Genomic DNA, 25,780 nt, shown 5'->3' with positions numbered 1-25,780 from the left:
GTTAGTTCACTGAGGGCTTATTGAGAACCTCCTATGTGCCAGGCTCTGCCAGCCACCAGAGCACAGCAGTGGCTTGGATGTTCTTCATGAGGTACCGTGAAGACAGCCCCATAAGCCCATGGCTGCCCTGTCGTGTGTTGTGTGCAGAAGGATTATGGGCGCTCCGTCAAGGTGGACCTCCTGGAGGTGGCATCCTGGAGGAGTCTTGAAGGCTGTGAGGATGGGGAAGCCAAGGGAATATCAGAAACAATGGCCTGTCTGTGTTGGGGGATGAAGCATCTTCCTGTGGTGAGAGAGGAAAGGGTTCCAAGCTGAGTGAACGTGAGTGGGCTGAGCTCGCTTCCCAGGGCCACGGGGCCCTTACTGGTGCCATGAGATCTGCAAAAGCCCAAGAACTGTGGCTGCAGACGATGGGGGCCACCAAGGATTATAAGGCAAGGAGTGACCTGGCTGCTTACTTGCTGTGTGGTCGATGGGTTCAGAGGCAGGGAGACGAGTGACTGTACCACCTTTTTCCTTCCTCAGTTTTCTGGAGTGACTTTACCAGGACAGTTTTCCCATTAGACCACGCACGCCCTTCCCCGAGTCCCAGGCCCTGCTCTTCCCACAGCCGGGTTGCTCTTCCCACGGCCGGGTCAGTCTTCCTTGGTCATTGTTTGACCGAGAAGCCCCAGCCACTGTGCCCTGCCTAGAGGGTAGACTCTGACTCCTCCCTGGCCTCAGGCTGGCTGCAGCCCTCTGCTCCATCCTGGCTAGGCCCCCTATCCCTGCCGGACTGTCCCTGCCAGCCTCAGGGCTCACTGTCCTCTCCCTGCCTTGAGCATGCAGCCCCTGGTCCTGCAGTCCCCTTACCTGTCTCTCCATCGGTCTAAATTGTGTTGCTCTTGCAAAGGACAGGCTCGGTGAGTACCCCCACCAAGGGGGCCTCTGCGAGCTCTCTTGCCCCTGAGCCTGTCATCGTCCTGTGTCGTTAACCCTCTTTTTACGTATTTGCCTCAAATCTTCAGGCAAGTTGTACTTTCCATTAAGAGGTGAACAAGTGTCTTGCTCAGGTTCAGAATCCCTCGTGGGTACCTGGCACATCCTAGCAGATACACAGGTGTTAGTTTTGCTGCATCCAGTGTGCCACATCACATGTCTAGAGTGTTGTTTTCCCTGGCACAGTTCCGTGATGACATCTCATTTTCTCACCCCGATCTTTACCTTTTCCTTAGTGGGTGATCATTGAACAGGGTTGCTTTGCTTATTCCATGGTGGTCGTCCCCCTCTACGACACCCTCGGAACTGAGGCCATCACCTACATCATCAACAAAGGTACGTCTGTGGCCTCTGGGGGCAGGTTGGCCAAGTCATTGCTTAGAGTCAGCAGCTGCCTTCGCTGATATGTGACTCGATAGGGTTTTTCTGGTTAAACATACCCTTCTATTCAAAGAATGTAGACGTAGCCTGTGTCAGATGTTGCAGCCGAGCTTTGAATACCCCGGAGCTGACTGTGCACCGTGTCCCTTCGCTTCCAGGCGAACTCTCCCTGGTTTTTGTAGACAAGCCAGAGAAGGCCAACCTCTTACTAGAGGGTGTAGAAAATAAATTAATACCAGGCCTTAAAACTATCATTCTCATGGACTCCTACGGCATCGACCTGTTGGAACGAGGCAAGAAGTGCGGGGTGGAGATCATGAGCATGAAGGCGCTGGAGGTGAGTCACCCCGCTGCCGCCGCCACCTCCCTGCAGGGTTACCCGAGGTCATCTTGACACACACGTGGCATCCAGTACCACCACGCAACCCCAGCGCTGGCTGGTCCTCTGCAGCCTGTGAAAGCTGGAGAGCAGAAATGGCCGTGTCACTTCCGGAAGGGAATCTTTGCCTGCTTGCCCAGTGTTAATCCATCTCGTTTCACAGAAAGCGTTCTCATCAAGCAAGTCGCAGTGCTTAGCTTCTCATTCTTGAGCACTGACAAGCCATGGCCACAAATGCCTGACATGGGAGTTTCAGATTCAGGTGGAGGTTTAACTTCATCTGTCCTCCTTAGGCTTTATTGCCTTTCACTTACTGATTTGTCTCTACAACAGAGCCAGACAGAGAAATCTGCCTCATTATTCTTTTTCTCAGGTTGCTTTCGTAGGGTCCTGGTGAATTTCTAGCATGATGCTTGTTTCAGTTTATTTTCATGTCATATCAAAGATTCACATGAATCACAACTTTAAAGCTTCCCATTCTAGGAAAATGAGTGTGGTCCACATTTAAATTGGTTGTTTGACATCAGATCGCATAAAAAGCTGATTTTCCCGGTTGCACTTGGACTAGACTGCAATCTAAAACAGCAAACAAGAGGAGGGGCTATTGTTATGTGCACATCACAGGAAGTCATAGGTTCCATAGAATAAGTCATTCTCTTTCTGAAAATGTTGTAAACATTTGCCTGGAACTGTTATAAACAGAGTTTTAATTTTTATTTATAGTTCTCCTACCAAGAATTCAAGCTACAAGTAAGGATCTAGAAAACCTTTCCTGGGGAACTTAGTAATCACAGGGAATCTGTCATTTGTTCTATCAAAGCTTGCATGTGTATGCGCATGTGCGCGCGTACCACACACACACACACACACTAGCAAGGACCAAGAGTCCATAAAAGCTAATGGGTGTGCCAAATTATTAAATTGGATTTTTAGCTAGCTTTTGACCTAATGTTTCCCCATTTTTGTTTTTTTACGTGTAACCTCATTTCATAATAACCTCTCTTCCCTCATTTTTCCTCTTCCCTCACCTTGCTTTCCCCCCAGACACATACATGGGCATTTTTTTTTATTTTTTGGTCTTTTTTGACTGCTGTATGATAAATAATTTTAAGATTAAAAAATGTAGATGATTAAGTGACCAAAGATTATAATATGAAGTTTACATTAAAATATTTGTAAAAGACACTGTTTACACATACCTGTGTGATATGATTCATATCTGTTTTTTAAAAATTTTATAAGCAAAGGATTAGATTTTTAAGAAATGAATTTAAAATTAGCTTTTCGGTTGATGAAGTGATCTAGTTTTTACTAATGTCCATTTTTATAGCATCAAAAAATAGAAACATTTTGGAGTTCCCGTCATGGTGCAGCGGAGATGAATCCGATTAGGAACCATGAGGTTGTGGGTTCGATCCCTGGCAACCCTCAGTGGGTTGAGGATCTAGCATTGCTGTGAGCTGTGGTGTAGGTGGCAGAAACGGCTCAGATCCTGCACTGCTTGGCTGTGGTGTAGGCCAGCAGCTGTAGCTCCTCTTTGACCCCTAGCCTGGGAACCTCTGTAGGCTGCAGGTGCGGCTCTAAAAGCAAAAAAAAAAAAAGAAAGAAAAAAAAAAAAAGAAACATGGTATTAGGAGCATTTTTTCCCCAATATTTTGTTATGTAAACTTTCAAGCAATACAAACAAGTTGAAGGAATCATACAGCAGACCACCATATATCCACCAAGAGCCTACAGTAAGCATTTTAATATACCTACTTTATCATATATTAGTTATTCTATCCCTTTATTTATCAATTTGTCTTTTTTATGCATTTTCAGTAGGGTGCAAATTTTATCAGCCCCACATACTTCAGCATTCTAATCATTAAGTGAAATTCAGTTTTCCTTCTGTTTTGAGGTTTTTTGTTTGTTTGGTTTTTGTTTTGGCATTTGGAACCCAAAGATGGCAGCTTGTTTATTTTGGGGAAAGGGTGGGTTTGTTTTTTTTTAGGGCCGCACCTGCAGCATATGGAGGTTCCCAGACTAGGGGTCGAATCGGAGCTGTAGCTGCTGGCCTACACCACAGCTCATGGCAACGCCGGATCCTTAACCCACTGAGCAAGGCCAAGGATGGAACCTGCATCCGCATATTCATTAACCACTGACCCACTGTGGGAACTCCTAACTTGTATATTTTTATAATTGCTGTATTTTTTTCTGAATGATGACATAAAATAGGCTATAAAACTTTCTTGGCAAATAATGCACTAATTTGGATAATTTTTTTTTCCTAACAAATTAGAAGTCAAGTTGCATATAACTTGCTTTATTTTACTTAACATCAATTTTTTGAAGAATTAGAGATCTTAGGAAGTGGTATAAGAATTTCAAAAAGATGAGTGGGAATTTGTACCTGATAAAGGTTATTTTGGAAAAAAATTGGTGGGATTATCATTGCTTTAGCTCTTAGTTGACTTTGATTTGGATGTCAGTGTCCCTGGTTTTAATCAGTGTGTGTGTATATGTGTATGTATAAATATATAAAATTTAAAGTATTAAGGTTGGGAATTCCCGTCCTGGCTCAGTAGTTAACGAATCCGACTAGGAACCATGAGGTTGTGGGTTCGATCCCTGGCCTTGCTCAGTGGGTTAAGGATCTGGCATTGCCGTGAGCTGTGGTGTAGGTCGCAGACGCGGCTCAGATCCTGAGTTGCTGTGGCTCTGGTGTAGGCCGGTGGCTACAACTCTGATTGGACCCCTAGCCTAGGAACCTCCATATGCTGCAAGAGCAGCCCAAGAAATGGCAAAAAGACCAAAAAAAATAAAAAATAAATAAATAAAGTATTACAGTTAAAAACTGTCTAAAACTATTCATGCTGGGTAGAAGCTCACCGAGCCCTGAATACACCCATCTAATTTCCATTTAATTCTAGGCATGTTCATTCCATTATGCTTACTCAAACTGTTTGATTTTAATAGGAAAAATATATAAATAGTTCATTAAAAAAAATAGGAAAAATATATAAATAGTTCATTAAAAAATGAATAGATATCAAAGTGGCCATGAAGACCCCTTCATGCAGGAACACCATTAGAATAAGCCCTTAGTGGTAACTGGGAGTGCACTGGAAATGCCACACCTCAGAAATGAATCTGTTGTTCTTAACCTTCATGTCCATTCAAGAGTGGTCTCAGAGCTTCTGCCATGGCCTGTTTCATGATTGGAGACCCCAGATCCTTTCCCCACTCCATGGGGGAAGCACACGTGTTTGAACCTCTCCAGAATGGCCTGCATTTAAATCTGGCAGAGACCGATTGCTCTCTCCAGATCAAAGATGTCAGTGTTGCAGAAGTGGGTGATCACGTGTCAGCGCTGAGCTCCGGGTCTGGGACGATACAGGGTGTCTGCAGTTCTCTGGTTGCAGCTGAGGGCCAGGCTTGGTTAAAGGCCATGAGAGGCAAGGGCGTGAGCACTAGAAGTACATGTAAGAGACTTTGATTCCTGTCTCTTGAATAAATCCTATTTCAAAGGCCAGTTCTGATGCTACTGATAGAGTTTTATATGAGAGAAAACAACGGGAAAATGTCTTCTTAGAACAATGGGTTCAGGCTAATTAAAATTGTTGTGGTTAATTGAATTTGAAATCTGTGCTTTGAGTTGGCTGAGAGCAAATCTCAAAATAAAGTCAGCTCGAAGTGACCTGATTGACTTTTGTTCTTTACATTTAGAAAATGCTTCCATTTAAGATTTTTTTCTCTTTTCTCATTAAGGACCTGGGACGAGCCAACAGAAGGAAACCGAAGGTGAGTGGGCCACGTTGGACCTTGCCCAGGCTCTGTGTGGTTTCCGTAGCTCGTCAGCTCGGAGCCTAGTGGAAATCTTGGGTGATAACTTACGACAGAGTTTTCTAGTCCATTCTGATTTATTCTGGCTTTTCTTTTACTTCTTCTTCTTCTTCTTTTTTTAATGTGTTGTAGCCTCCAGCACCTGAAGATCTTGCAGTAATTTGCTTCACAAGTGGAACCACAGGTCAGTTTTGAAAAGGAATTGTTTCTACGTGGTATCTGGAAGAATGTATCCCCTGCCTCCTTTTGTGAATGACTTATTCGAACTATAGATGGACTGAAAACGGGAGGTTCAAGCCCTGTCTTCTGGTCGCTCTATAAGACATTCCCAGAATCTGAGAGTGTCCTCAAGCATTTATGGAAGGTCAGGAGTTCCCATTGGGGCTCTGCGGGTTAAGAACCCAATGAATATCCACAAAGACGCAGATTCGATCCCTGGCCTCCCTCAGTGTGTTAAGGATCCGGCGTTGCCATGAGCTTCGGTGTAGGTCATAGACGTGGCTTGGATCCTGCATTGCTGTTGCTGTGGTGTAGGCCAGCAGCTGCAGCCCACTGATTCGATGCCTAGCCCAGGGACTTCTATATGCCGCAAGTGTGGCTGTTTAAAAAAAAAAAAAGGTGGAAGTCAACAGTAGAATCACCCATCTTCCTGCGACAAACTGTATCAGTGGTTTCCACAACTAAATTCCTGAGTTTTCTTTTCTTATTGCTATACACACCCTCTAAAACTTGCCCATATTAATAAAGATTGTTTAAGAAAATAAGCTTCATATAAAAGATTACAGGTTGCACAGGAATTTGATATGACCCAACATTCGGCTTTCACGGATGTACCTCACACCAGAGGCATCGGAGGCCCTTTATTAGACGGGGTTTCTGGGCTCCGTCATGTCCATCACTCTTGGGCGGCATTTCCATCCTCTAACTTGGTTCTGCTCCTGTGTGTTCCTCAGGCAACCCCAAAGGAGCAATGATCACCCATCGAAATGTAGTGAGCGATTGTTCAGCGTTTGTGAAAGTGACAGAGGTAAACTTTGGAGATTTTATTGTCTGTCTTCGTGTCTACTGGTTGGCATCAGGCCTCAAGGGTGAAAGTGGTAAAGCCCCTGCCTGTCACCTCGGCTTGGGCTGTATTTGCAACACTATCTGAAATATAGATCAGGTCTGAGCTTTCCTATGGCCCAAGGTCACCTTCCCCCAAGTAGTTCTCACTATGAGCCTGATCTCCAACTCCTGCTTGTGACCCTTAAGGTGAATTGACATCTAGGGTTGACTGTCTTTTATCGAGTGACCCTCTTTTGGATTCTGCCCTATAAGTGTTCCTGGGAAAGGACAGGGGAGAATTGACTCTCTTGTGCTTTTATCTCTGATTTTAGGGTGGGGAAAGAAGTAATTTCTTTAAGTTGATGTTAACGAAATGTTAAATGCTGCCGATGGTTTTTAAATTGTTATTATTTTTCTTATTTATTGTATTTGATTGGACCTCCACTTTATAAGAAGGATTAAAGCCTCAAACTGCAGTTTTTTCCTGTAATCGTCAAGTTGACTGTACAGGTGTCTTAGTCTCCTGGGCCTGCCATGACAAAATAACACAGGCTGGGCGGCTTAACAACAGACATTTATTTTCTCACAGTTCTGGAGGCTGGAAGTCCACAGTCAAGGTGCCGGTGAGTTTGGTTTCTGGTGAGGGCTCTCTTCTTGGCTTGTAGACCACCGAGTCCTCGCCTATGCCTCACCTGGCCCTCCTCTGTGCGCACAGCAAGAAAGAGAGAGGTTTCTAGTGTTTTTTCCTGTTCTTACAAGGACACCAGCCTTCTTGGATCAGAGCCCCACCCTATGACCTCAGTTAACCTTAACGACTCCCTGTCTCTAGTCACCTAGGGGGCTAGGGCTTCAGCATATGACTTTGAGGGGGATGGTCACAATTCAGTCTGTAACCCCAAAGATCTGTTTCAAACTTGACTTTTTAAAAAGTCCTTATTGAATACTGTGATGAATAAGCTGTGTACATTTTTATATAGTTTTCTTTTGCATGGTGTCTGTCTCTGAGAGGGCTCCGTGGGCTCTAGTTTTTGAGGCAGGATCCTGTGCTTGATGATTCAGGGGTGTCTTTGGTGGCTGGAGAAGACCGATCTCACTTTCACTTACACTCTCACTTTCGTAGTCCTAAATACTTTTGTGGTATATACTTTCTAAACAGAAGTCAACATTTGGTACCTTACCAAAGTGAGATTGTAATTTCCTAACCATTCTTCAAAGAACCTAAAATGCATGAATCAGTGAATCACTGAGACAAATAATTGTTAATATTAAAATTAATGTTATCAGGGGCATTCTCAACATTGTAAAACTTCTAATCATGCAAATGTGTATTATTTGTTTGACCTATATCGAAAAATTGGAAAGTATAGATATTATTGAGTCTGGTTTCTGATTCTATAGCACTTTTCTACAGACAAGTACTGGTTGGGAAGCAGGTCACATTGGACTGAAATTAAGATTATGGCATGGGAGTTCCCATCGTGGCGCAGTGGTTAATGAATCCGACTAGGAACCATGAGGTTGCGGGTTCGGTCCCTGCCCTTGCTCAGTGGGTTAACAATCTGGCGTTGCCGTGAGCTGTGGTGTAGGTTGCAGACGCGGCTCGGATCCCGAGTTGCTGTGGTTCTGGCGTAGGCCAGTGGCTACAGCTCCAATTGGACCCCTAGCCTGGGAACCTCCATATGCCGCAGGAGCGGCCCAAAGAAATAGCAAAAGACAAAAAAAAAAAAAAAAAAGATTATGGCATGATGAGGCTATATCACATGTCACTGCATTCTTACGAAGAGTGGCCCAACTTTGGGGAGGGGAGGCATGGCCCTAAGTGGGTGCATCACCCCCAAACAACTTGACAAAGCCTTTGTTTCTTAATTGGTGTGGCAGCAGCTGCTGTCGGCAGCGCCTGTTGGGGCCAGAACTCTCTAGATTAATAACAGGAACATTCTACACACTTGCCTCACTGTGCCTGACCCCGAGTAAAGCCCGTTCTTAGCCATGAAATGGAAACCAGATGTCCAGATGTCCTCGAGATGCAGACCTCTCACGGTCAGCATTTTATGGGAGAACAAATTCATTGCGGCCAGTTCAGAGCTCGTGTCCAACAAATTGGGTTATTTTTCATGAACAAATTGGGTTATTTTTTATGGGGTTGAATAGGCCTTTAAGGTAAAAATGTTGATCAAACAGAAATACTCAACATACGCTTGTACTGTAAATAAAAGAGGCTTGGAAATCCAATTTCTCTTGTCTTTTCACCTCCTTTCCCTTTACGACATAAGATGCTGGTGCTCTGTGGGAAATGGCCTGTGTCTCTTACCTGACAATGGAATTGATATATTAAAGTATTGCTTTGCATTTCCTTCTCTGGTGAGAAAGAATTGCAGAATGTCGGCCAAAGCGTTTTGTCCTTAACCCCAAGGAATTTTGTGCTCTGAAATGAAACAGAAAATTCCTGGAAATCCTAATGCCTTTCTACCTGCTGGTGTCTTTGCTTACAGAAAACATTCAGTCCTTCCTCCGATGATACTCTGATCTCTTTCTTGCCTCTCGCCCATATGTTTGAGAGAGTTGTAGAGGTAGGCACTGAGTTTTTATTTTGCTTGCTCGCCTGTCTGTGTTCTAAGTCGTTGTGTTTTACAGAAATCACTTGTCTTGAATGCCAGTGACATACACGTTTCGTATTTACCGCTTGCACACATGTATGAGCAGATCATGCAGGTAAGTTTGAGTGTACAGGAGTTCCCGTCATGGCTCAGTGGTTAACGAATCTGACTAGGAATCATGAGGTTGCAAGTTTGATCCCTGGCCTTGGTCAGTGGGTTTCGGATCCCATGTTGCTGTGACTGTGGCATAGGCCGGCTGCTACAGCTCTGATTAGACCCCCAGCCTGGGAACCTCCATGTGCCACGGGAGTGGCCCTAGAAAAGACAAAAAGACAAAAAAATAAAATAATAAGTTTGAGTGTACAGACCACCCTCCCTGTAGAAAGTACTCTGCTCAGGCCCCATTTTAAAAATTGCGCTAATTATTTAAAAGAGCATAATTTTTTTTCTGGGTCCAGATATTCGAACTTTAATTATTCATTTGAAAATCAAAAGCTCAGACTTTTGAAGGACATGGCTATGGACACAGGTCCAGAAAGACGAGCCGTGAATGGAGAATTTTTATGAATACCGTCCCACAAAGCCTGGCGAAGCTTCAGTTCTATAAGAAGCCTCCATTTTCACCTGTGCTTGTTCGTAAGGCCCAAGTTGCCTTAAGACTCATTTTTTCATCAATATCCTCAGTGCCCTGGGCCAAGCAAGATTATCTTCAGCTGACTTCTGCCTGGGCTCCTCATGCACAACTGTGTGATTGATTTAAAAACCAGGAGTTCCCGTCGTGGCACAGTGGTTAACGAATCCAACTAGGAACCATGAGGTTGCGGGTTCGATCCCTGGCCTTGCTCAGTGGGTTAACGATCCGGCGTTGCCGTGAGCTGTGGTGTAGGTTGCAGACGCGGCTCGGATCCCGCGTTGCTGTGGCTCTGGCGTAGGCCGGTGGCTACAGCTCCGATTCAACCCCTGGCCTGGGAACCTCCATGTGCCATGGGAGCGGCCCAAGAAATAGCAACAACAACAACAAAAGACAAAAAAATAAAAAAAATAAAAACCAACCAAGAACCATCTTTTCTCCTTCTTGGACAATTTTGGATGTATGCTCATAAGAGAAACAGTGAGCACTGTTGCTTCATCTCATGAATGTGTTGCCGGCACTGGGCCAGGGGCTGGAGGGAGCTGGGCAGCTGATGAGGAGCCGGCCCTCTGATTAGCTAGGACCACGTGGATTTACTTCCCCCAAAGGGTCAAGGGCCTCTCATCTGATAGTCTGCTTCCTGCAACCCTGGGAGACCTGAGTTGACAGTGGACCATGGCGGGCAAGCTGGAGTTTTCCCAGGCCTGCCGGGAGGCAGGCCATGCCAAACAAAAGCCTCCGAGCTTGAATTTTTCAACAATGAACCGTGGTATCCCTTTCTAGTGGTTTCTGCTTTCCAGCCTGGGACTGTTAGCACTTCTGTTGCATTACCTCCTGAATCTCTCTTCCTTTTTAAAATTTAAAACAAGCAGACTCCTTGTCAGGTGCCTGTGACAAGGAACAAAGTCAGGCATTAGGTTGTATAGAGCTGCATGTAAGCCTCTTTGCTACAGATGGCCTGGTGTCTCCACTGCAGCAGATTCTGAGTTCTTGGAAATTTAGATCCAGTAGAACAAATGAGATTTTAAGAAGGTTGGAATGAAAGCAAGTAGCTCAGTTTTTATTATGAGAATAAATTAGACCTCAAGTTTCTAGAAGTCTGGAAAGCATGTGAATTATCTAAAACCACGTCATCCCCTCAGCAGATATTTATTCGTGAAACTCAAATAGCAGAACCTCAGTGATCATCACTAAAAGCCATGCCCCTTGGTTCCTTCTGGCCTCTTTACCTTCAGGGTGGTCAGGAGCAAGACCACGTTTCCAAGGACCAGAGGACATGGGAATCTTGTTTTGAAAGCTGAATTCCTGTTGTGGCTCAGTGACAATGAATCCAACTAGAAGCCGTGAGGTTGCACGTTCAATCCCTGTAGGTTAAGGATCCAGCATTGTCATGAGCTGTGGTGTAGGTCACAGGCATGGCTTGGATCCTGAGTTGCTGATCCTGTTGCTGCAGCTACAGTTCGACCCCTAGCCTGGGAACTTCCATATACTACAGGTGCAGCCCTTAAAAAAAATAAATAAATAAATAAAAATAAAGCTCCCTACATTTAGGAACTTAAGATTTCTGAAAACTAGTCTGTAATGCTAACAAGCCGCGTGTGTGTGTGTGTGTGTGTGTGTTGTATGTTGTCTGTGCGTTGTGTAACCTCTCCTTCAATGGTGAAATGTTGGATATTTCTGTTTACCTCTCTAGTGTGTAATGTTGTGTCATGGAGCTAAAATAGGATTTTTCCAAGGAGATATCAGGCTACTTATGGATGATCTCAAGGCCCTTCAACCCACCATCTTCCCTGTGGTCCCCAGACTGCTGAACCGGATGTTTGACCGAGTAAGTGCCAAGCCCAGAGCAGGAGACAGAGCATGGGACCCAAATCCAAGACCCAGGTGTGAGTCGGGCTCAGCTGGGTGCCCTCTGTGTGACCACAGACTCCACCCTTAGTCTCGCAGGACTGCAGTTCACTCCCCTGTAAAACCAGAGTCCATCACCGCCCAGGGCTGTGGGGAGGATTGTAGGTGAACACACGTGAACATGCCTTGTCAACCTGAGGCACAGCGCAGGTGTGAGGTGGAGGCTGTTTTATTTTCACAATAAGTTCTTTGAGCCTCTGTTTTCTCACCCTTGCAATGGACGGTTACCCCTTCCCCCATCTCACAAAGCTGCTAATTACATCAATATGAAAATAATAACTATGAAATGGCTTTATAAATGGTGGAGCCCCGGAGTTCCCATCAAGGCCTCATGGGTCAAGATCCCAACTAGTAACCATGAAGATGTGGGTTCGATCTCTGGCCTCGCTCAGTGGGTTAAGGATCTGGTCTTTCCGTGAGCTGTGGTGTGGGTCACAGACTTGGCTCAGATCTGGTGTTGCTGTGACTGTGGTGTAGGCTGGCACCTGCAGCTCCAATTCAACCGGTAGCCTGATAACTTACATATGTCGTGGGTGCGACCCTAAAAAGAAAAAAAAATAGTGAAGCCCCACCACATGTAAAATATTCCTTACTTAGCCATTGAGAGACACAACTAAGTCAAGCCAGGGACCGAGAGAAAGCCAGCCCCACGTGGTGGGCTGTGACAGACCCCACACCAAGTCAGGATCCCCATGTGTTGTGGCCATCTCAGAATGAATTGGATCAGGCGGTTTTAATACTATTTACTTTGAGTCATGGCTTCTGTCATCTATGAGAACCTTCTCATTTTTTAATGGTTCTTTAAAAAAAAAACAAAACACTTTTTTTTTTTTTTTTTTTTCCGGCCCTGAAAGTTCCTGGGCCAAGGAGCAAACCCAAGCCACGGCAGCCCCCCAAACCAGATCCTTAACCTGCTGCACCACAAGTGAACTCCTTTTAAAAAAAACTTAAAAACAGCTTTATTGAGATATAATTCATGCTATATACCATTCACCTATTTAAAATATACAATTCAGAGGCTTTTAGTCTGTTCACAGAATTCTGCAACTATTCACTGCAGTCCATTTTATAATGCTTCTATCAACCTCAAAAAGAATGTGTTATCCTCCACCTGTTACCGCCCTCCATTCCCCAAAAATGAATTGACTTTCTGAATCTATAGGTTTCCCTATTCTGGATTTTCCTATGAATGGAATCATGCAGTATTCTGTTGTGACCTCCTTCTTACTTAGCATACTTTCAAGGTCTATCCACATCATTACATGCACCCTTACTTCCTTCCCTTTAATGGCTAAATACCATTCCACTGTGTAGATGCTACACTATTCATCCATCTACCCACCCATTGATGGGCCTTTAGGTTATTTCTGCTTTTTGGTTCTTATGAATAATGCTACTATGAACATTCATGGGCAGGGGTCTGTGTGGACATGTGTTTTCATTCTCTTAGGTATGTACCTAGGAGTGGAATTGCTGGGTCATATGGTAACTCTGTGTTTAAGTAAGGAACTGCTGGAGTTCCCGTCGTGGCTCAGTGGTTAATGAATCCAACTAGGAACCACGAGGTTGTGGGTTCGATCCCTGGCCTTGCTCAGTGGGTTAAGGATCCAGCATTGCCGTGACCTATGGTGTAAGTTGTAGATGCGGCTTGGATCCCGTGTTGCTATGGCCCTGGAGTAGGCCAGCAGCTACAGCTCCAATTTGACCCCTAGCCTGGGAACCTCCATATGCCGCGGGGCCCAAGAAATGGCAAAAAGACAAAAATAAAAATTTAAAAAAAAAAGGAACTGCATATCTGTTGTCTAAGGCAACTGCCTTATTTTACATTCCCATCAGCAGTGCATGAGGGTTCCAGTTTTCCCCATCTTCACCAGCACTTGTTATTATCTGACTTTCCAATTCTCTCCATCCTTCTCATTGTTCACCCTTCTTGTTTCCTGACTCATTAGATTTTTGGACAAGCAAATACCACGCTGAAGCGATGGCTGTTGGACTTCGCCTCCAAGAGGAAGGAAGCTGAGCTTCGCAGTGGCATCATTAGAAACAACAGCCTGTGGGATAAACTGATCTTCCACAAAATACAGGTAGCACATTGACTCATTGCTATTATTTGTCATATAAACAAATTTGAGTTTCAAACTTTCTTCTTTTTTTAATTGAAGAATAGTTGATGTATAATATTATGTAAGTTACAGGTATACAATGTAGTGATTCACAATTTTTAAAGGTGGTACTCCATGTATAGTTATTATAAAATATTGGCTCTATTCCCCATGCTATACTCTATGTCCGGTGGCTTATTTTATATACAGTACTTTGTACCTCTTAATCCTCTACCCTTATGATGTATGTGAGCCCTTTTGAAAAGAAAAGGTGAGAGAGAGGATTTCTGGCTTTTTTTTTTTTTTTTTTTTGTCTTTTTAGGACTGCACCTGGGAAGTTCCCAGGCTAGGAGTGGAATCGGAGCTGTAGCTGCCGGCCTATGCCACAGTCACAGCAACATGGGATCTGAGCCGCGTCTGTGACCTACACCACAGCTCACGGCAATGCCAGATCCTTAACCCACTTGAGCAAGGCCAGGGAGAGAACCCGCATCCTCATGGATGCTGAGTCAGATTTGTTTCCACTGAGCCACAATGGGAACTCCTGGCATATTTCCAAAAACTAAGGACAGAGCCATATCCAAGATAAATCTGAACAGTGTTTGCAGCTATCCAGGGCAAAAAAGCATCAGGGAGTATGGCCTTTCTGATTCCCCATTTTGTTGTACTTTTCTCGAACAACCATGTCACCCTTGAGGTGATTTTGTAGGCATGAGTGATAAAGAATATGGAATTATGTCCCCCCAAATGTGGTGGTGCCACAAACCTACCACACTCTTGTTCTGATTCCTCAAAATCCCTGCAGGCAGCAGAGCTACTTAATTTTCCATTCCTGCCAAGAGCGAATGGGGTGGTTTCGGGTGGAAACAAACTAGTCAGGTGTCCTCTTGGACCACCTGGGCGTCCTTGCCTGTTAGTGAGCTCTGTGCAGCCTGCAGACGAGCCAGTGGGTTAGGGCCTCGGGGTTCAGGAATCTCTGAGAAGCCCACCAGTTCCAGCCGCTTGACCCTCACCCTGTGTCTTCTCCCTGCCTTGCAAGTCAAGCCTGGGAGGAAAAGTGAGGCTGATGGTCACAGGAGCGGCACCCGTGTCCGCCACCGTGCTGACCTTCCTGAGGGCCGCGCTGGGCTGCCAGGTAGGTGACCTCCCTGTGGCCGAGGGTCTTGGACCACGTCCTTCCCCGGGGGGTGGTGGTGGTGGGATCTTCCTCCCCGGCTTGTGTCTTAGTGTTTGGAAGATCATGTTATTCCTGGGTTGCTTGGAGAAGGCGATGTAGGCACACCTCGGCAACAGTGTAGCTTCAGTTCCAGACCACGGCCACGAAGCGAATGTCACAGTACAGCCAGTCACATGAATGTTTTGGTTTCTCAGTGCACGTAAACGTGACATTTACACTAGACTGTAGCCCATTAGGTGTGCAATAGCATCATGTCTAGAAAACAGCCTATCGACCTTAATTTAAAAATACTTTATCACTGAAAAATGCTAACCATCACATGACAGCGCAGGATTGCCACAAACCTGCAAAGTGTAAGAAACGCAGTATCTGTGAAGCACAATAAAACGAGGTCTGCCCGTATGTATCTTTGACCCAAGCAGAATGTGCCTTTGCGTCTCTACTGGGTAATTTTCTTCCCGAAGTTGGGGGGGGGGCATGAGTTGTATGTGATAAGCCACCTGAAAACCATGCAGGGGACCTGTCTTGGGGGTGGGGAGCAGAGACTGGGTGACAAGGAGGACATGTGTGTCAGCGTTACCTGTCCTCATGTTGTTGCCTGTGCTTGGAAGTTTAAGTGGACATGGCCGTGGCCACGCTGGCAGGCGGGGCAGGGGTGCCGGCTGCTGTGATGAGTGGAGCACAGTGTGCGGGGCCAGTTTGCCAAACAGAAAATTTGGAAGGAGGATTTGCCAGTCAGCCGGTAGCCAGGAGCAAGGGGACCTTGGTTACTGAGCCTCCCATCAAAGGTGTGACCATCCCCTGCTCCTCCTCTTCCTTCTCTGGTGACCCAGTTCTACGAAGGCTACGGACAGACGGAGTGCACAGCCGGGTGCAGCCTGACGGTGCCTGGGGACTGGACTGCAGGTAGGCAGTGGCGGGCTCTCCTTGTTGGCCTTACTCTTCATGTTGGAATTATTGGAATTGGGTTAATTAACTGTCTTAAACAAGTGCTGTGTCCCGGGTGATGAAGCCCTGGGGCCAACAGTCTTGTAAACCAGGGGGCTGCGTGGAAAGCACCTCCTGTGGTGGAGCGGGATGTGATTTTGAGGCTCTGACTGTCAAGCGGGGTGGGTGGCAATAGAGATGTACATAGATCCTGAAGATCATGTCTAACAATGGTGCCTTTATACCAAGTTCAGAATGTCTGGTCCAAAAGCTTTCCAGTAACGGATTGGACCCAATGACTTGCTGGTAAATACTGATTAAATTCCTGCTGTGTGCTATACCAGGTGTTGAGACTCCAGAGAGAAGTAAACTCAAGTCCTTTTGCCCCAAAGGAAACAAAAGAGGGACGACAAACACAGATAGTTGGTTGAGCCCCTGTCCTGGGTGAGACTCCGTGTTAGGCTCTTAGGATGTGTTATATGCCCTTCAGCCCAGCAACATCCCTGTTACCTCTGGGAGGAAACGATTGATTGTTGGCTAAGAAGCATGACAATAACATATACGAATTTATGAAACTTTATGCCTTGGAGCCAGGATTCCAACCCAGGCCTGACCGCAAAGCTTCTGTGCTTACCCCATCCCACACGGGTGGTGTATTCTGCACTGTGATCATGAAGTCCCTGCTTTGTTTGCTGTATTACCCGTGTGAGCACGTCATGACATGGCTTCGAGTATCAGACGTTCTCTAGAAGCATAATTCTACTGGGATTGACACTAGCTGTCTATGAACCTCTTTCAGAGTATCTGTTCACTCTTTAACCCCTGGTGCGCTACCAGCTGGAGAATTTAGACGAGTAGCTTCTTTAAGCTAAAATGATCAAACATTTAACCTAAAATGATCAAAACATAGGAAGAATGATTTGTGCCTCTCTTAAAACTTACCTGGTTCCTGTAATTTTTGTCTGGGGAAAAGAAGCCAATCCTAGCACCCTTTGGCAGGAGAGTTAAATGAGCTGTGAAAGGTAGCTTTGTCCTGTCATCATAAACTCACCTATAAAACGCATTCATCCACAGTCAAGGGCATCAGGCCGTGTTGGGCAGAACCATCTGACTGATCAAGGTTTGTTCTCATAGAGAACGGGGCCATGGCATCCATGTGAGGGAGAGGGGGCAGGAATGATCAGGCTTTTGGGAAACTTGCTTCCAGGTTTTTCTGGAAACCTTTAAAGTCAGCAGCAAAGCGATTTATACCCTGAAAAATAATTTGGAGCATCAGACTTGGGAACAAGTCCCTAAGAGACTTTGGGATGTTTCTGTCTCTTTTCTAGGAATCAACTCTCTAAATTAATTTATCAGGAGGAGACTGGCTGAGACAGCCGAAACCAGGGGGTTATACTAGCTGTTCTCATTCTGAGTAGGCTTGTTTGTGATGAGAAAATTTTGGCCTGGGGATATTTGCCGTCACATTAGGAGTCATCACTCTTTTATTTGACATACAGGCCATGTGGGCGCCCCAATGCCTTGCAGCCTTATAAAGCTGGTGGATGTGGAAGAAATGAATTACTTGGCTGCCAAGGGTGAGGGCGAGGTGAGTGAGACCCCACAATGACCCCCTCACTGTGGTTTCTTCATAGCAGGGCCACTTCTCAGCATGGGGCGTGGTGACCCTGGGGTCACACAGGTTTCTTTTTGAAGGTGCATTTATATCTAACTCTCAGGGGGGTGTAGTGGGGGTGTGGGCATAGAAACCTGCCTTCTGCCCCCAGGCACGATGGGGACATGGGCCCAGGGGGTACAGAGGCTCCAGGGCCCGAAGTCCTGGGCTGCAGCTTCCTGTCTGCTCCTTGGCCTTGGTGCCTGTTAGTGGTGGAAGGGAGGCCTCTTTAATTAGTGATTTCATACCAGCTGGGACTTTCCGGCCCCCCTGAGCTGGAACATAGAGCAAACATGAACCCTAGAACTTGACTGCAGCCAAGGCCATTAAGGAAGGGAAGTGGGGGCATTGAAGGTGCTGCCGCAACCCCAGTGAGACTCCGGTGGCTCCATCTGGATCATGGAATCCAGGGCTTTGGCTAAAAGCTGGGACACACACACACACACACACACACACAGTTTTCTCTGGAGAAGCCCCGGTCAGTGTTCTTAAATAGATCATATTTTTTTTCTCTCTAGTTTTATCTAATTGGCATCCAGCACTGTTTAAGGTGTACAGAGTCATGATTTAACTCACATGTATTGTGAAATGATCAATCACTGCAGTGACTTTACTGAGCATCCATCATCTCTTATAGATACGAAAAAAAAAAAAAAAAAAAAGAAAGAAAGAAAAAGAAAAAGGTTTATTTTTCCACGTGATGGGAACTCTTAGGCTCTTCCTCTCTTAACAGCTTTCAAATACTACACACGGCCGTGTTGTCAGGTCACCATGCTGTGCGTGACATCCCCGGTCCTTAATTACCTTATAACTGGACATTGGTACCTTTTGACCACTTTCCTCCAGTTCCCATGCCCATGCCTTGCTCTCGGTTTTTTTCCTTCAGGTGTGTGTGAAAGGGCCAAACGTGTTTCAAGGCTACTTGAAGGACCCAGCAAAAACAGCGGAAGCTCTGGATAAAGATGGCTGGTTGCACACAGGGGACATTGGAAAGTGGTTGCCAGTGAGTGGTCACCTCCCCGGTCACAGACACCCTTGTTCCACTCTGGGGAGGAAAACCTCCCCCATGGCAGTGGCTCCCTAACTTTCTCTCCTCTTTTACTGAGCAGCTGAACTTAGACCCTTCCTGTCTCCTGCGGGAAACAGGCTTTCACTTAGCATCCTTGTGAAGCATTTGCACTTCAGCTGCAGCCCATGATGGTTTGTTTTGACACTTGGCATCCTTTCTGGTTGCTGCTTCCGGCTCGAGATCTAGAGACACTTGTGTCTGGCTTTTCACCTCTCAGTGCTGTGCCTCGACGTTGAGGCCCTAGCTCAGGTCTGGGGGGCGTTGCGTAGGCTGCCAGGAATGTAGGACAGAGAATTTGTGAGCATACATGTTTCTTGGGATCGTCATCTCATTAGAAACAGTGTTGGTGAGGATTAGGCCAACTCCTTCGAACTTAGCCTCAGAACCATTTTCTATAGAGAAAGACAGAGTCCATCTTGGCCATGAGACACTTATGCAAGAAGCCAGCCATAGGTTTGACCACTTTTGCTTGCAGTGGTAACAACCACTGCTTTTTAGAGTTGTTGCTGTGTGTAATTGCACACACCCAAATGGCTGGCATAGTTTTTATTATTGTGTCTTACAGATGTAAGTCTTACAGATTTAAGGTGCTATATACTCTGAAATTTCTATTGCTTTATAAAATGCTCCCCCCCCCCAAATTAATTCACATGTCAGAATACCAGGCTCTTCAGAAATAAATTGAGTCCTTCTTTCCAGATGCGGGAGGGATTAAGTATCTGTTCTAATTCTGACTCTGTCTCCAAGGAACGTATCTCATAATCTCCCTGGACCTCAGCTGGCTCCTTTTGGAGACAGAGAACCATCTGGGCTGAGGGAACCCTCGGAACCTTCCAGCAGGTCCCTTTCAAAGGGGAGAATGAGCCAGGGTAGGGATGGTGTTTTGGTTACCAGAGGTGGGCAACCTGGCGTTGGGCGAGTCTGGTCCTTCAGAGATCCTAGCATCCCCACAGCCATCATGCGGGCAGTCGCCCCCACCCCCCGCCTGACCGCCCACAGGGCCAGGAGCAGCACCCTCCCTTCCTTGCCCTGGACCAGTGACAGGGAAGTGAGCATTTGCTCTCAAACGGCTTGAGCCTGTCGCTGGAGCCCCCATGTCCTGACCTGACTCCAACTTGAGGCCGAGTGAAGGGAGCAGGTGGGCACTCTAGGTGGCTGAGGCTGAGGTAGAGTGAGGGGGCTCCGGGCTCCCTCCTTTGTCTCTCTACTTGGCTTGATGGCCAAGGGCAAGGTATTTGTCCCTCTAAACCTCAGTTTCCCCCTCTGTAAAATGGGTTGACAGCTGACCCCTGCTGGAGGTTATTAGGATTAAATGACAGTGCACAGGAAGTGCCTGGTGTTCTGTGTGACTGCTGGGGGTGGGGCAGCCCCCAGGACCTGCTCACAGCTCACCCCCCACCCCCAAACAGAACGGCACTTTGAAGATCATAGACAGGAAAAAGCACATCTTCAAATTGGCACAGGGAGAGTACATCGCTCCGGAAAAGATCGAAAACATCTACCTGCGAAGTGAGCCTGTGGCTCAGGTGTTTGTCCACGGAGAGAGCTTGCAGGTACGTGCTGCCTGGGCCATGAGCGCTGTGCCTGCTGGCTGGTGCTGAGAAGTCCAGGGCCTTTAAATGCAACGGGTAGTGTGCAACGCATGTGAATTGCCTTTCGTGTCTGACGTATAGGAATGTTATTGACACATTATTGGTTTTTTGCTGCTTGGGGTTTCTTTTTTTAAACTTTTTTTCTTCCATTTATTTCGTAACTAGAAATTTGTGCCTCTTATTCTTGGCACTTCTGATCCAGAAAAGTTTTTTTCTCTTGAATTTCCCTATTTTTATTTTACCTAGAGTGGTCTGCTGTTCCAAGGGAAGTGGGATAAAGATACTGGGGAGTAGGTAAAATAAGCTTATAACTTAATTATGAAGGGAAATATTGATATACGGGTTAAAAGAAAGTTTAGAATTTTGAAACATTAAATCCAACTATTTATGATATGATATATGATGTGCCTCCTACATCTTTTTTTTCATGGCCCCACCCACAGCATATGCAAGTTCCCTGGCCAAGGATTGAATCCGAGCCACAGCTGTGGCTTGAGCCACTGTAGTCAGATTCTTAATCCATTGCTTCCCAGCAGGAACTCCACATTTTTGAGCAAATAGTGGTTCCAAGCCAACATATCCTTAAAGTTGAAAACTCAGGTCAATATTGTAATGAAACATCATTTGCCAAAATGTTGAGCAGTTGGTAGGAAGAAAGAAAAGGGGGTCTGGTTTCCTGAGGATTAATATTTCTACAAATCTTAAGATTTTTAAATTACTTTATTTTGGTATTTTTTTCTGCTTTTTCTTTGGTGCGGCATATGGAAGTTCCCAGGCTAGAGGTTGAATTGGAGCTACAGCTGCCGGCCTATGCCACAGCCACAGCAACGGGGGATCCGAGCAGCATCTGCAACCTACACCACAGCTCACAGCAACACCAAATCCCTGACCCACTGAGCGAGGCCAGGGATCAAAACCACCTTTTCATGGATACTAGTCAGATTCATTTACACTGCACCACAACGGGAACTTCAAGATTTTTAAATAATTTGAGAAGAATGTTTTCTTATAAGAAAACACACCTGTTCTTCTTTGAGCATGCACCTAATTTTCTTTGACCTGGAACCTTTCCATGCCTTTGATTTTTATTTAGTTTCATTGTCACTAAACTGTAAAGAATGAGGTACTGGAGATTTTTTTTTTTTTTTAATGAATCTACAGGAGTTCCCTTGTGGCACAGTGGGTTAAGGATCTGGCATTGTCACTACAGTGGTTCAGGTTGCTGCTGTGGTATGGTCTATCTCTGGCCTGGGAATTTTTACATGGCATGGGCATTGGCAAAAATAGAAATAAAAATAAAATCCAGCAATTTTTAAAAAATTAATCTTCATACTTTTTTCTTTCTCTTTTTTTAAAACAGCTTTTTGATATCTATCCCCTCGTTTGCTTATTTTGACTTTTATTTTTTAAAGTAGACACAAAAGTAAAAATTAGGGAGTTCCCTAGTGGCCCAGTGGGTTAAGGACCCAGCATTGTCACTGCTATGGTGAGGGTCACTCCTATGGTGAGGATTTGATCCCTGGCCTGGGAACTTCCACATGCCATGAGTACAGCAAAAAAAAAAAAAAGTAAAGAAAAATCAGAATTTTATTAGATTTTGATTTCCAGTGGTTCTTTTAAAACGTTTACTACAAAATTCCCACTGCTGTCTGTATGTAAGAGGCAGGAGTTCTTAACCTGCCTCGTAGACTCCCAGGGCTGCTAACACGCTCTGAAGGGGGCTCAGGACCTTCCACCAGATCCCTCAGGGGCACACGATGCAGATAATAAAGAACGATTTTAAAGCGTCTGGATCGAGCCGTGTCATCTCTCATTTTCTCTGTTGAAGGCATTTCTCATAGCGATTGTGGTTCCAGACGTTGAGACGCTAGGCCACTGGGCCCAGAAGAGAGGCTTTGTAGGCTCCTTTGAAGAACTGTGCAGAAACAAGGTGGGTTAGGGCCCCTTCTGCTCTTGCCTTTGCGTGAAGTGCAAAGTGCAGCGCCCCCCACTGCCTACACACACACACACACACACACACACACACAGCAGACACATACAGGAATAAGGATCTTCTTTTTCTTACCTCATTAGGATGTCAAAAAAGCTATTCTTGAAGACATGCTGAGACTGGGGAGGGACGCTGGCCTCAAATCATTTGAACAGGTAAGCCTTCCATCCAAATGTATGAGTTTCTGTAAAACAGGATCTTGACTGGAGGATGTCCTTGGCGAATAGGTTCTGGAAGAGGACGAGGTGCTGTAAAGACGTCGTGCGGAAGGGTTAATGGAGTGGTTTGGTGGGTAGGGGATTCCTGTAACCAGGGTATGAGTTCTCTTCCTGGGGGCCAGGCTGCGGTCCTCTTCTGTCCTAAGAACAGGCCTTGCCTCTGCTCTTGTGGTGACGGTGCGGCTGGGCCTGGCATGAGAGGCTGGTGTGGACCGCCCGGAAGCCTCTCTCTCTCTCTCTGCGGAGGCTTAAGTGCTTTTCAGGCTCAAGTGTCCGACCAACCTCCCTTCCTCCTGGTTTTTTGTTTGTTTGCTTTTTAGGGCCACACTTGTGGCATATGGAAGTTCCCAGGCTAGGGGTCAAATCAGAGCTACGGCTGCTGGCCTACACCACAGCCACGGCAGCACCGGATCCTTAATCCACTGAGCGAGGCCAGGGGTCAAACCTGCATCCTCATGGACCCTAGTCGGGTTCGTTAACCGCTGAGCCACGAAGGGACCTCCCCTCCCTCCTTTTAACAGCCTGGTTTCTTTGCAGGTCAGAGGTATTAGTCTTCACCCTGAATTATTCTCCATCGACAACGGCCTTCTGACCCCGACAATGAAGGCTAAAAGGCCAGAGCTTCGGAATTATTTCAGGTCACAGATCGATGAACTTTATTCCACCGTCAAAGTCTAATGTGGGGAAGGAAGGTGGGAGAAACCGCCTCCGCGGTCCCCTTCCGCCAATGGCCTTCACGGGGTGGTTTCGACGGCAGCAAGTATAGGGAAGAAGCACCTTGTCTGCCTCGCTCATTCAGATTTGATTCTCGTCATAGGAACAGGAGAGGGCATGGAGCACGGCCTTACGGTCACCTCACGTCGCAGACCGTGTTCACGGTGATACACAATTTCCAAAATGAGCCTTAAAAAATTGTTAAGGGGAAACTATCAATGTGCTAAGTTATTTACAACTTCCTCAGTTATAAAAGGTGGGTGAAAACGTCTGTCTCCCTGTTTTGCTAACCAAGGAGTTAAGACTTTGCTATTTCTGAGACGTCTGCTGCTTGCTGCAAATTCTGCAGCTGTCTGCTGCTCTGGAGAGTACCGTGCACTGGAGGGAACCGTCCCGGCTGAAGGATGTCGCAAATGGACCAGAGGGTTTTTTTAACATCCCTGCTGCCCCCCACCTTCCCCATTTCACACTCGCTCCTACAACCCTCTGATTGACCCCTGTCGTTCCCGTCGGATCAGAAGGTTGCCAGTGAAGCAAAGGGCAGACCCAACTCAGCACAGACAGCTACCACTGGAGTCGGTGGATCCTGGCACCCACAGAGCAGAATATTCTCTGATCCTCTCCTCCAGACCCAATTCCCTCCATCCTTTCCCAAGGGTTATTGAAAAATCTGCCTTAGACTCTGCAGTGAAGACGAGCATTTCAAGAAGGAAATAATTACCTGGATCAACCGTGTTCAACTGTGACGCCTAAATAACTGTCCACGTAACCTTTGCTGAACCAGTCGCTCTGTCTGACGGCCATGGATCTTTAATGTGGTTTTCATATCAAAAGAGTATGTTGTGATTAAGTGGCTTCCCCCCCACCCCCCAGAATAAACTCTCAGGCAAGGCATGTCTTTAAAAATATTAAGGGAATAGATACACTTGGGTACTTATTGAAACGGACAGTGATAAATGCTCTTCTATCATAATGCTACCTGATTTCTATGAAATGTATTTGACAAGCCAAAATTCTAGGACATAGGAATCTGAAAAACTCATTTCCTAGGGTTAATTTCTCAAGGTTTTTTTTTTTTTAAGTTAATTTGGGAAATTAGCAGCATTTCACTTAACTGCAAGTCTTTGCCACCTGTGACTGAATTTAGTTGTCATTTATACGTTGAAAGCCGTTGTTTTTAGACACGTAAATACATGTATTATACAAGCACACCAGGGTTTGCACTAAAGAATCATCATTGTAATAACACTATTTGGTAGCCTAACTTCATACATGTATTCTTAATTGCACAAAAAGTCAATAATTTGTCACCTTGGGGTTTTGAATGTTTGCTTTAAGTGTTGGCTATTTCTATGTTTTATAAACCAAAACAGAATTTCCAAAAACAATGAAGGAAACCAAAATAAATATTTCTGCATTTCAAGTGAGTGAGTGAAGCTTTCCTTTTCATGTCACGTGTCATATTTGGAACAGCCTCTGATGTGCCTGAGGAAAAAGCAAGAATGACTTCAGCCTCGAGCCCCTCCCTATGGTCCCCTCCCTCCCAGGTCTCCTCTCCAGGATGCGGGGCCCTTGGCCAGCTTCCCTGTCCTACCGTGTTTCAAGGAGGAAAGTCATGGTGTGAATAATGTGGGTTGTTTTTTTGTTTGTTGGTTTTGTTTTCTCTTTTGGCAGCCCCGTAGCACGTGGAGTTCCTGGGCCAGGGCTCAGATCTGAGCTGCGACCTACACTGGATTCTTAATGCACTGCCGGGGAAGGAATTGAACCTGCATCCCAGCGCTCCAGAAATACGGCCGATCCCATTGCGCCACAGCGGGTTTTCGGTCTTTTGTTTTTGGCTGCAACCCATGGCATGTGGAAGTTCCTGGGCCAGGGATTGAACCCAAGCCACTTGCAGTGACAGTGCCAGATCCTTAACCTGCTAGGGCACCAGGGAACTCCCCAACATGGATATTCTTAAATGCAAAATCTCTGAGGGAAAAGCTACTTTGCAGGAGGCCTCAGCCTCAGGTGGTTCTGGAGTGGATTTCATTCTGCTGAATTTCAGTGATTCTCTTTGTACAGAACTGCTGGGGAAGATGTCTCATTGAGAGCGCCCGACTTTTCCTTTTTCTCTCCCTCTGTCGCAACCCTGTGCTGTCATGTTCAAGACTCTTTTCCAGAGGTGTTAGTTAATCTGCTCCTGATTTCCTTGATGACACGTTGTGTTTAAATAGTCTCCTTCTCTCCAGTCTTGTGATTAGGGCGCTGGCATCTGCCTTCATCCTGCCTTCATCCACGTCCCCAGTCGGGAGACTCCTCAGCCACTGTGCCTTTTTGTTTTGGTTATTTAGTTCCAAGTCTCATCTTCTTCCATCCCGCCTTCCCTGTGCTCTGGGCCCGTAAGTGGGGAAGTGTGAGCCTCCTGACGCTCAGCGCCACCTTTCAGTCTCCTCTCGTAGCTCCCAACAGAGGGCTTGGGAACTAGTGGGGGTTCCTTAAATAACTCTTTTGGACAAACATTTGAAATTTGGAACGAAGCTTCTATAATGAGGTTGATTTTTTTTTTATTTTGTTTTTTCTCTTTTTTAAAAAAATTCTGGTAACATACA

The 25,780-nt window shown here is 45.9% G+C and overlaps 1 protein-coding gene across 11 annotated transcripts in view; it reads left to right on the top strand.

The window, feature by feature from the left end:
- ACSL1 (acyl-CoA synthetase long chain family member 1) overlaps positions 1-24,612 on the top strand; it is a 66,327-nt gene extending 41,715 nt beyond the window's left edge. For 5 of the 11 annotated variants that reach the window (XM_005671707.4, XM_084998340.1, XM_021074708.2 and 2 more), the window contains exons 6-21: positions 1,215-1,314; positions 1,518-1,696; positions 5,492-5,524; positions 5,699-5,750; positions 6,520-6,593; positions 9,245-9,322; positions 11,532-11,666; positions 13,696-13,830; positions 14,888-14,983; positions 15,859-15,931; positions 17,452-17,540; positions 18,493-18,609; positions 20,085-20,228; positions 22,096-22,197; positions 22,341-22,412; positions 23,013-24,612. In XM_005671707.4, the coding sequence (XP_005671764.1) occupies positions 1,215-1,314; positions 1,518-1,696; positions 5,492-5,524; positions 5,699-5,750; positions 6,520-6,593; positions 9,245-9,322; positions 11,532-11,666; positions 13,696-13,830; positions 14,888-14,983; positions 15,859-15,931; positions 17,452-17,540; positions 18,493-18,609; positions 20,085-20,228; positions 22,096-22,197; positions 22,341-22,412; positions 23,013-23,153 (1,620 nt within the window). In that variant the 3' untranslated portion in view covers positions 23,154-24,612. 11 annotated transcript variants of the gene reach the window in all.
- The last annotated feature ends 1,168 nt before the right edge of the window (positions 24,613-25,780 follow it).

The sequence above is a fragment of the Sus scrofa genome, chromosome 15 (genome assembly GCF_054392235.1).
Source record: "Sus scrofa isolate SSC_HxYL_T2T_F1_AM1 chromosome 15, Sscrofa_HxYL_maternal_Yorkshire_Landrace_v2.0, whole genome shotgun sequence".
In the NCBI taxonomy this organism is placed as follows: domain Eukaryota; kingdom Metazoa; phylum Chordata; class Mammalia; order Artiodactyla; family Suidae; genus Sus; species Sus scrofa.
Note: the sequence above shows the minus strand (reverse complement) of the source record. Positions and strands in the feature narration are given on the sequence as shown.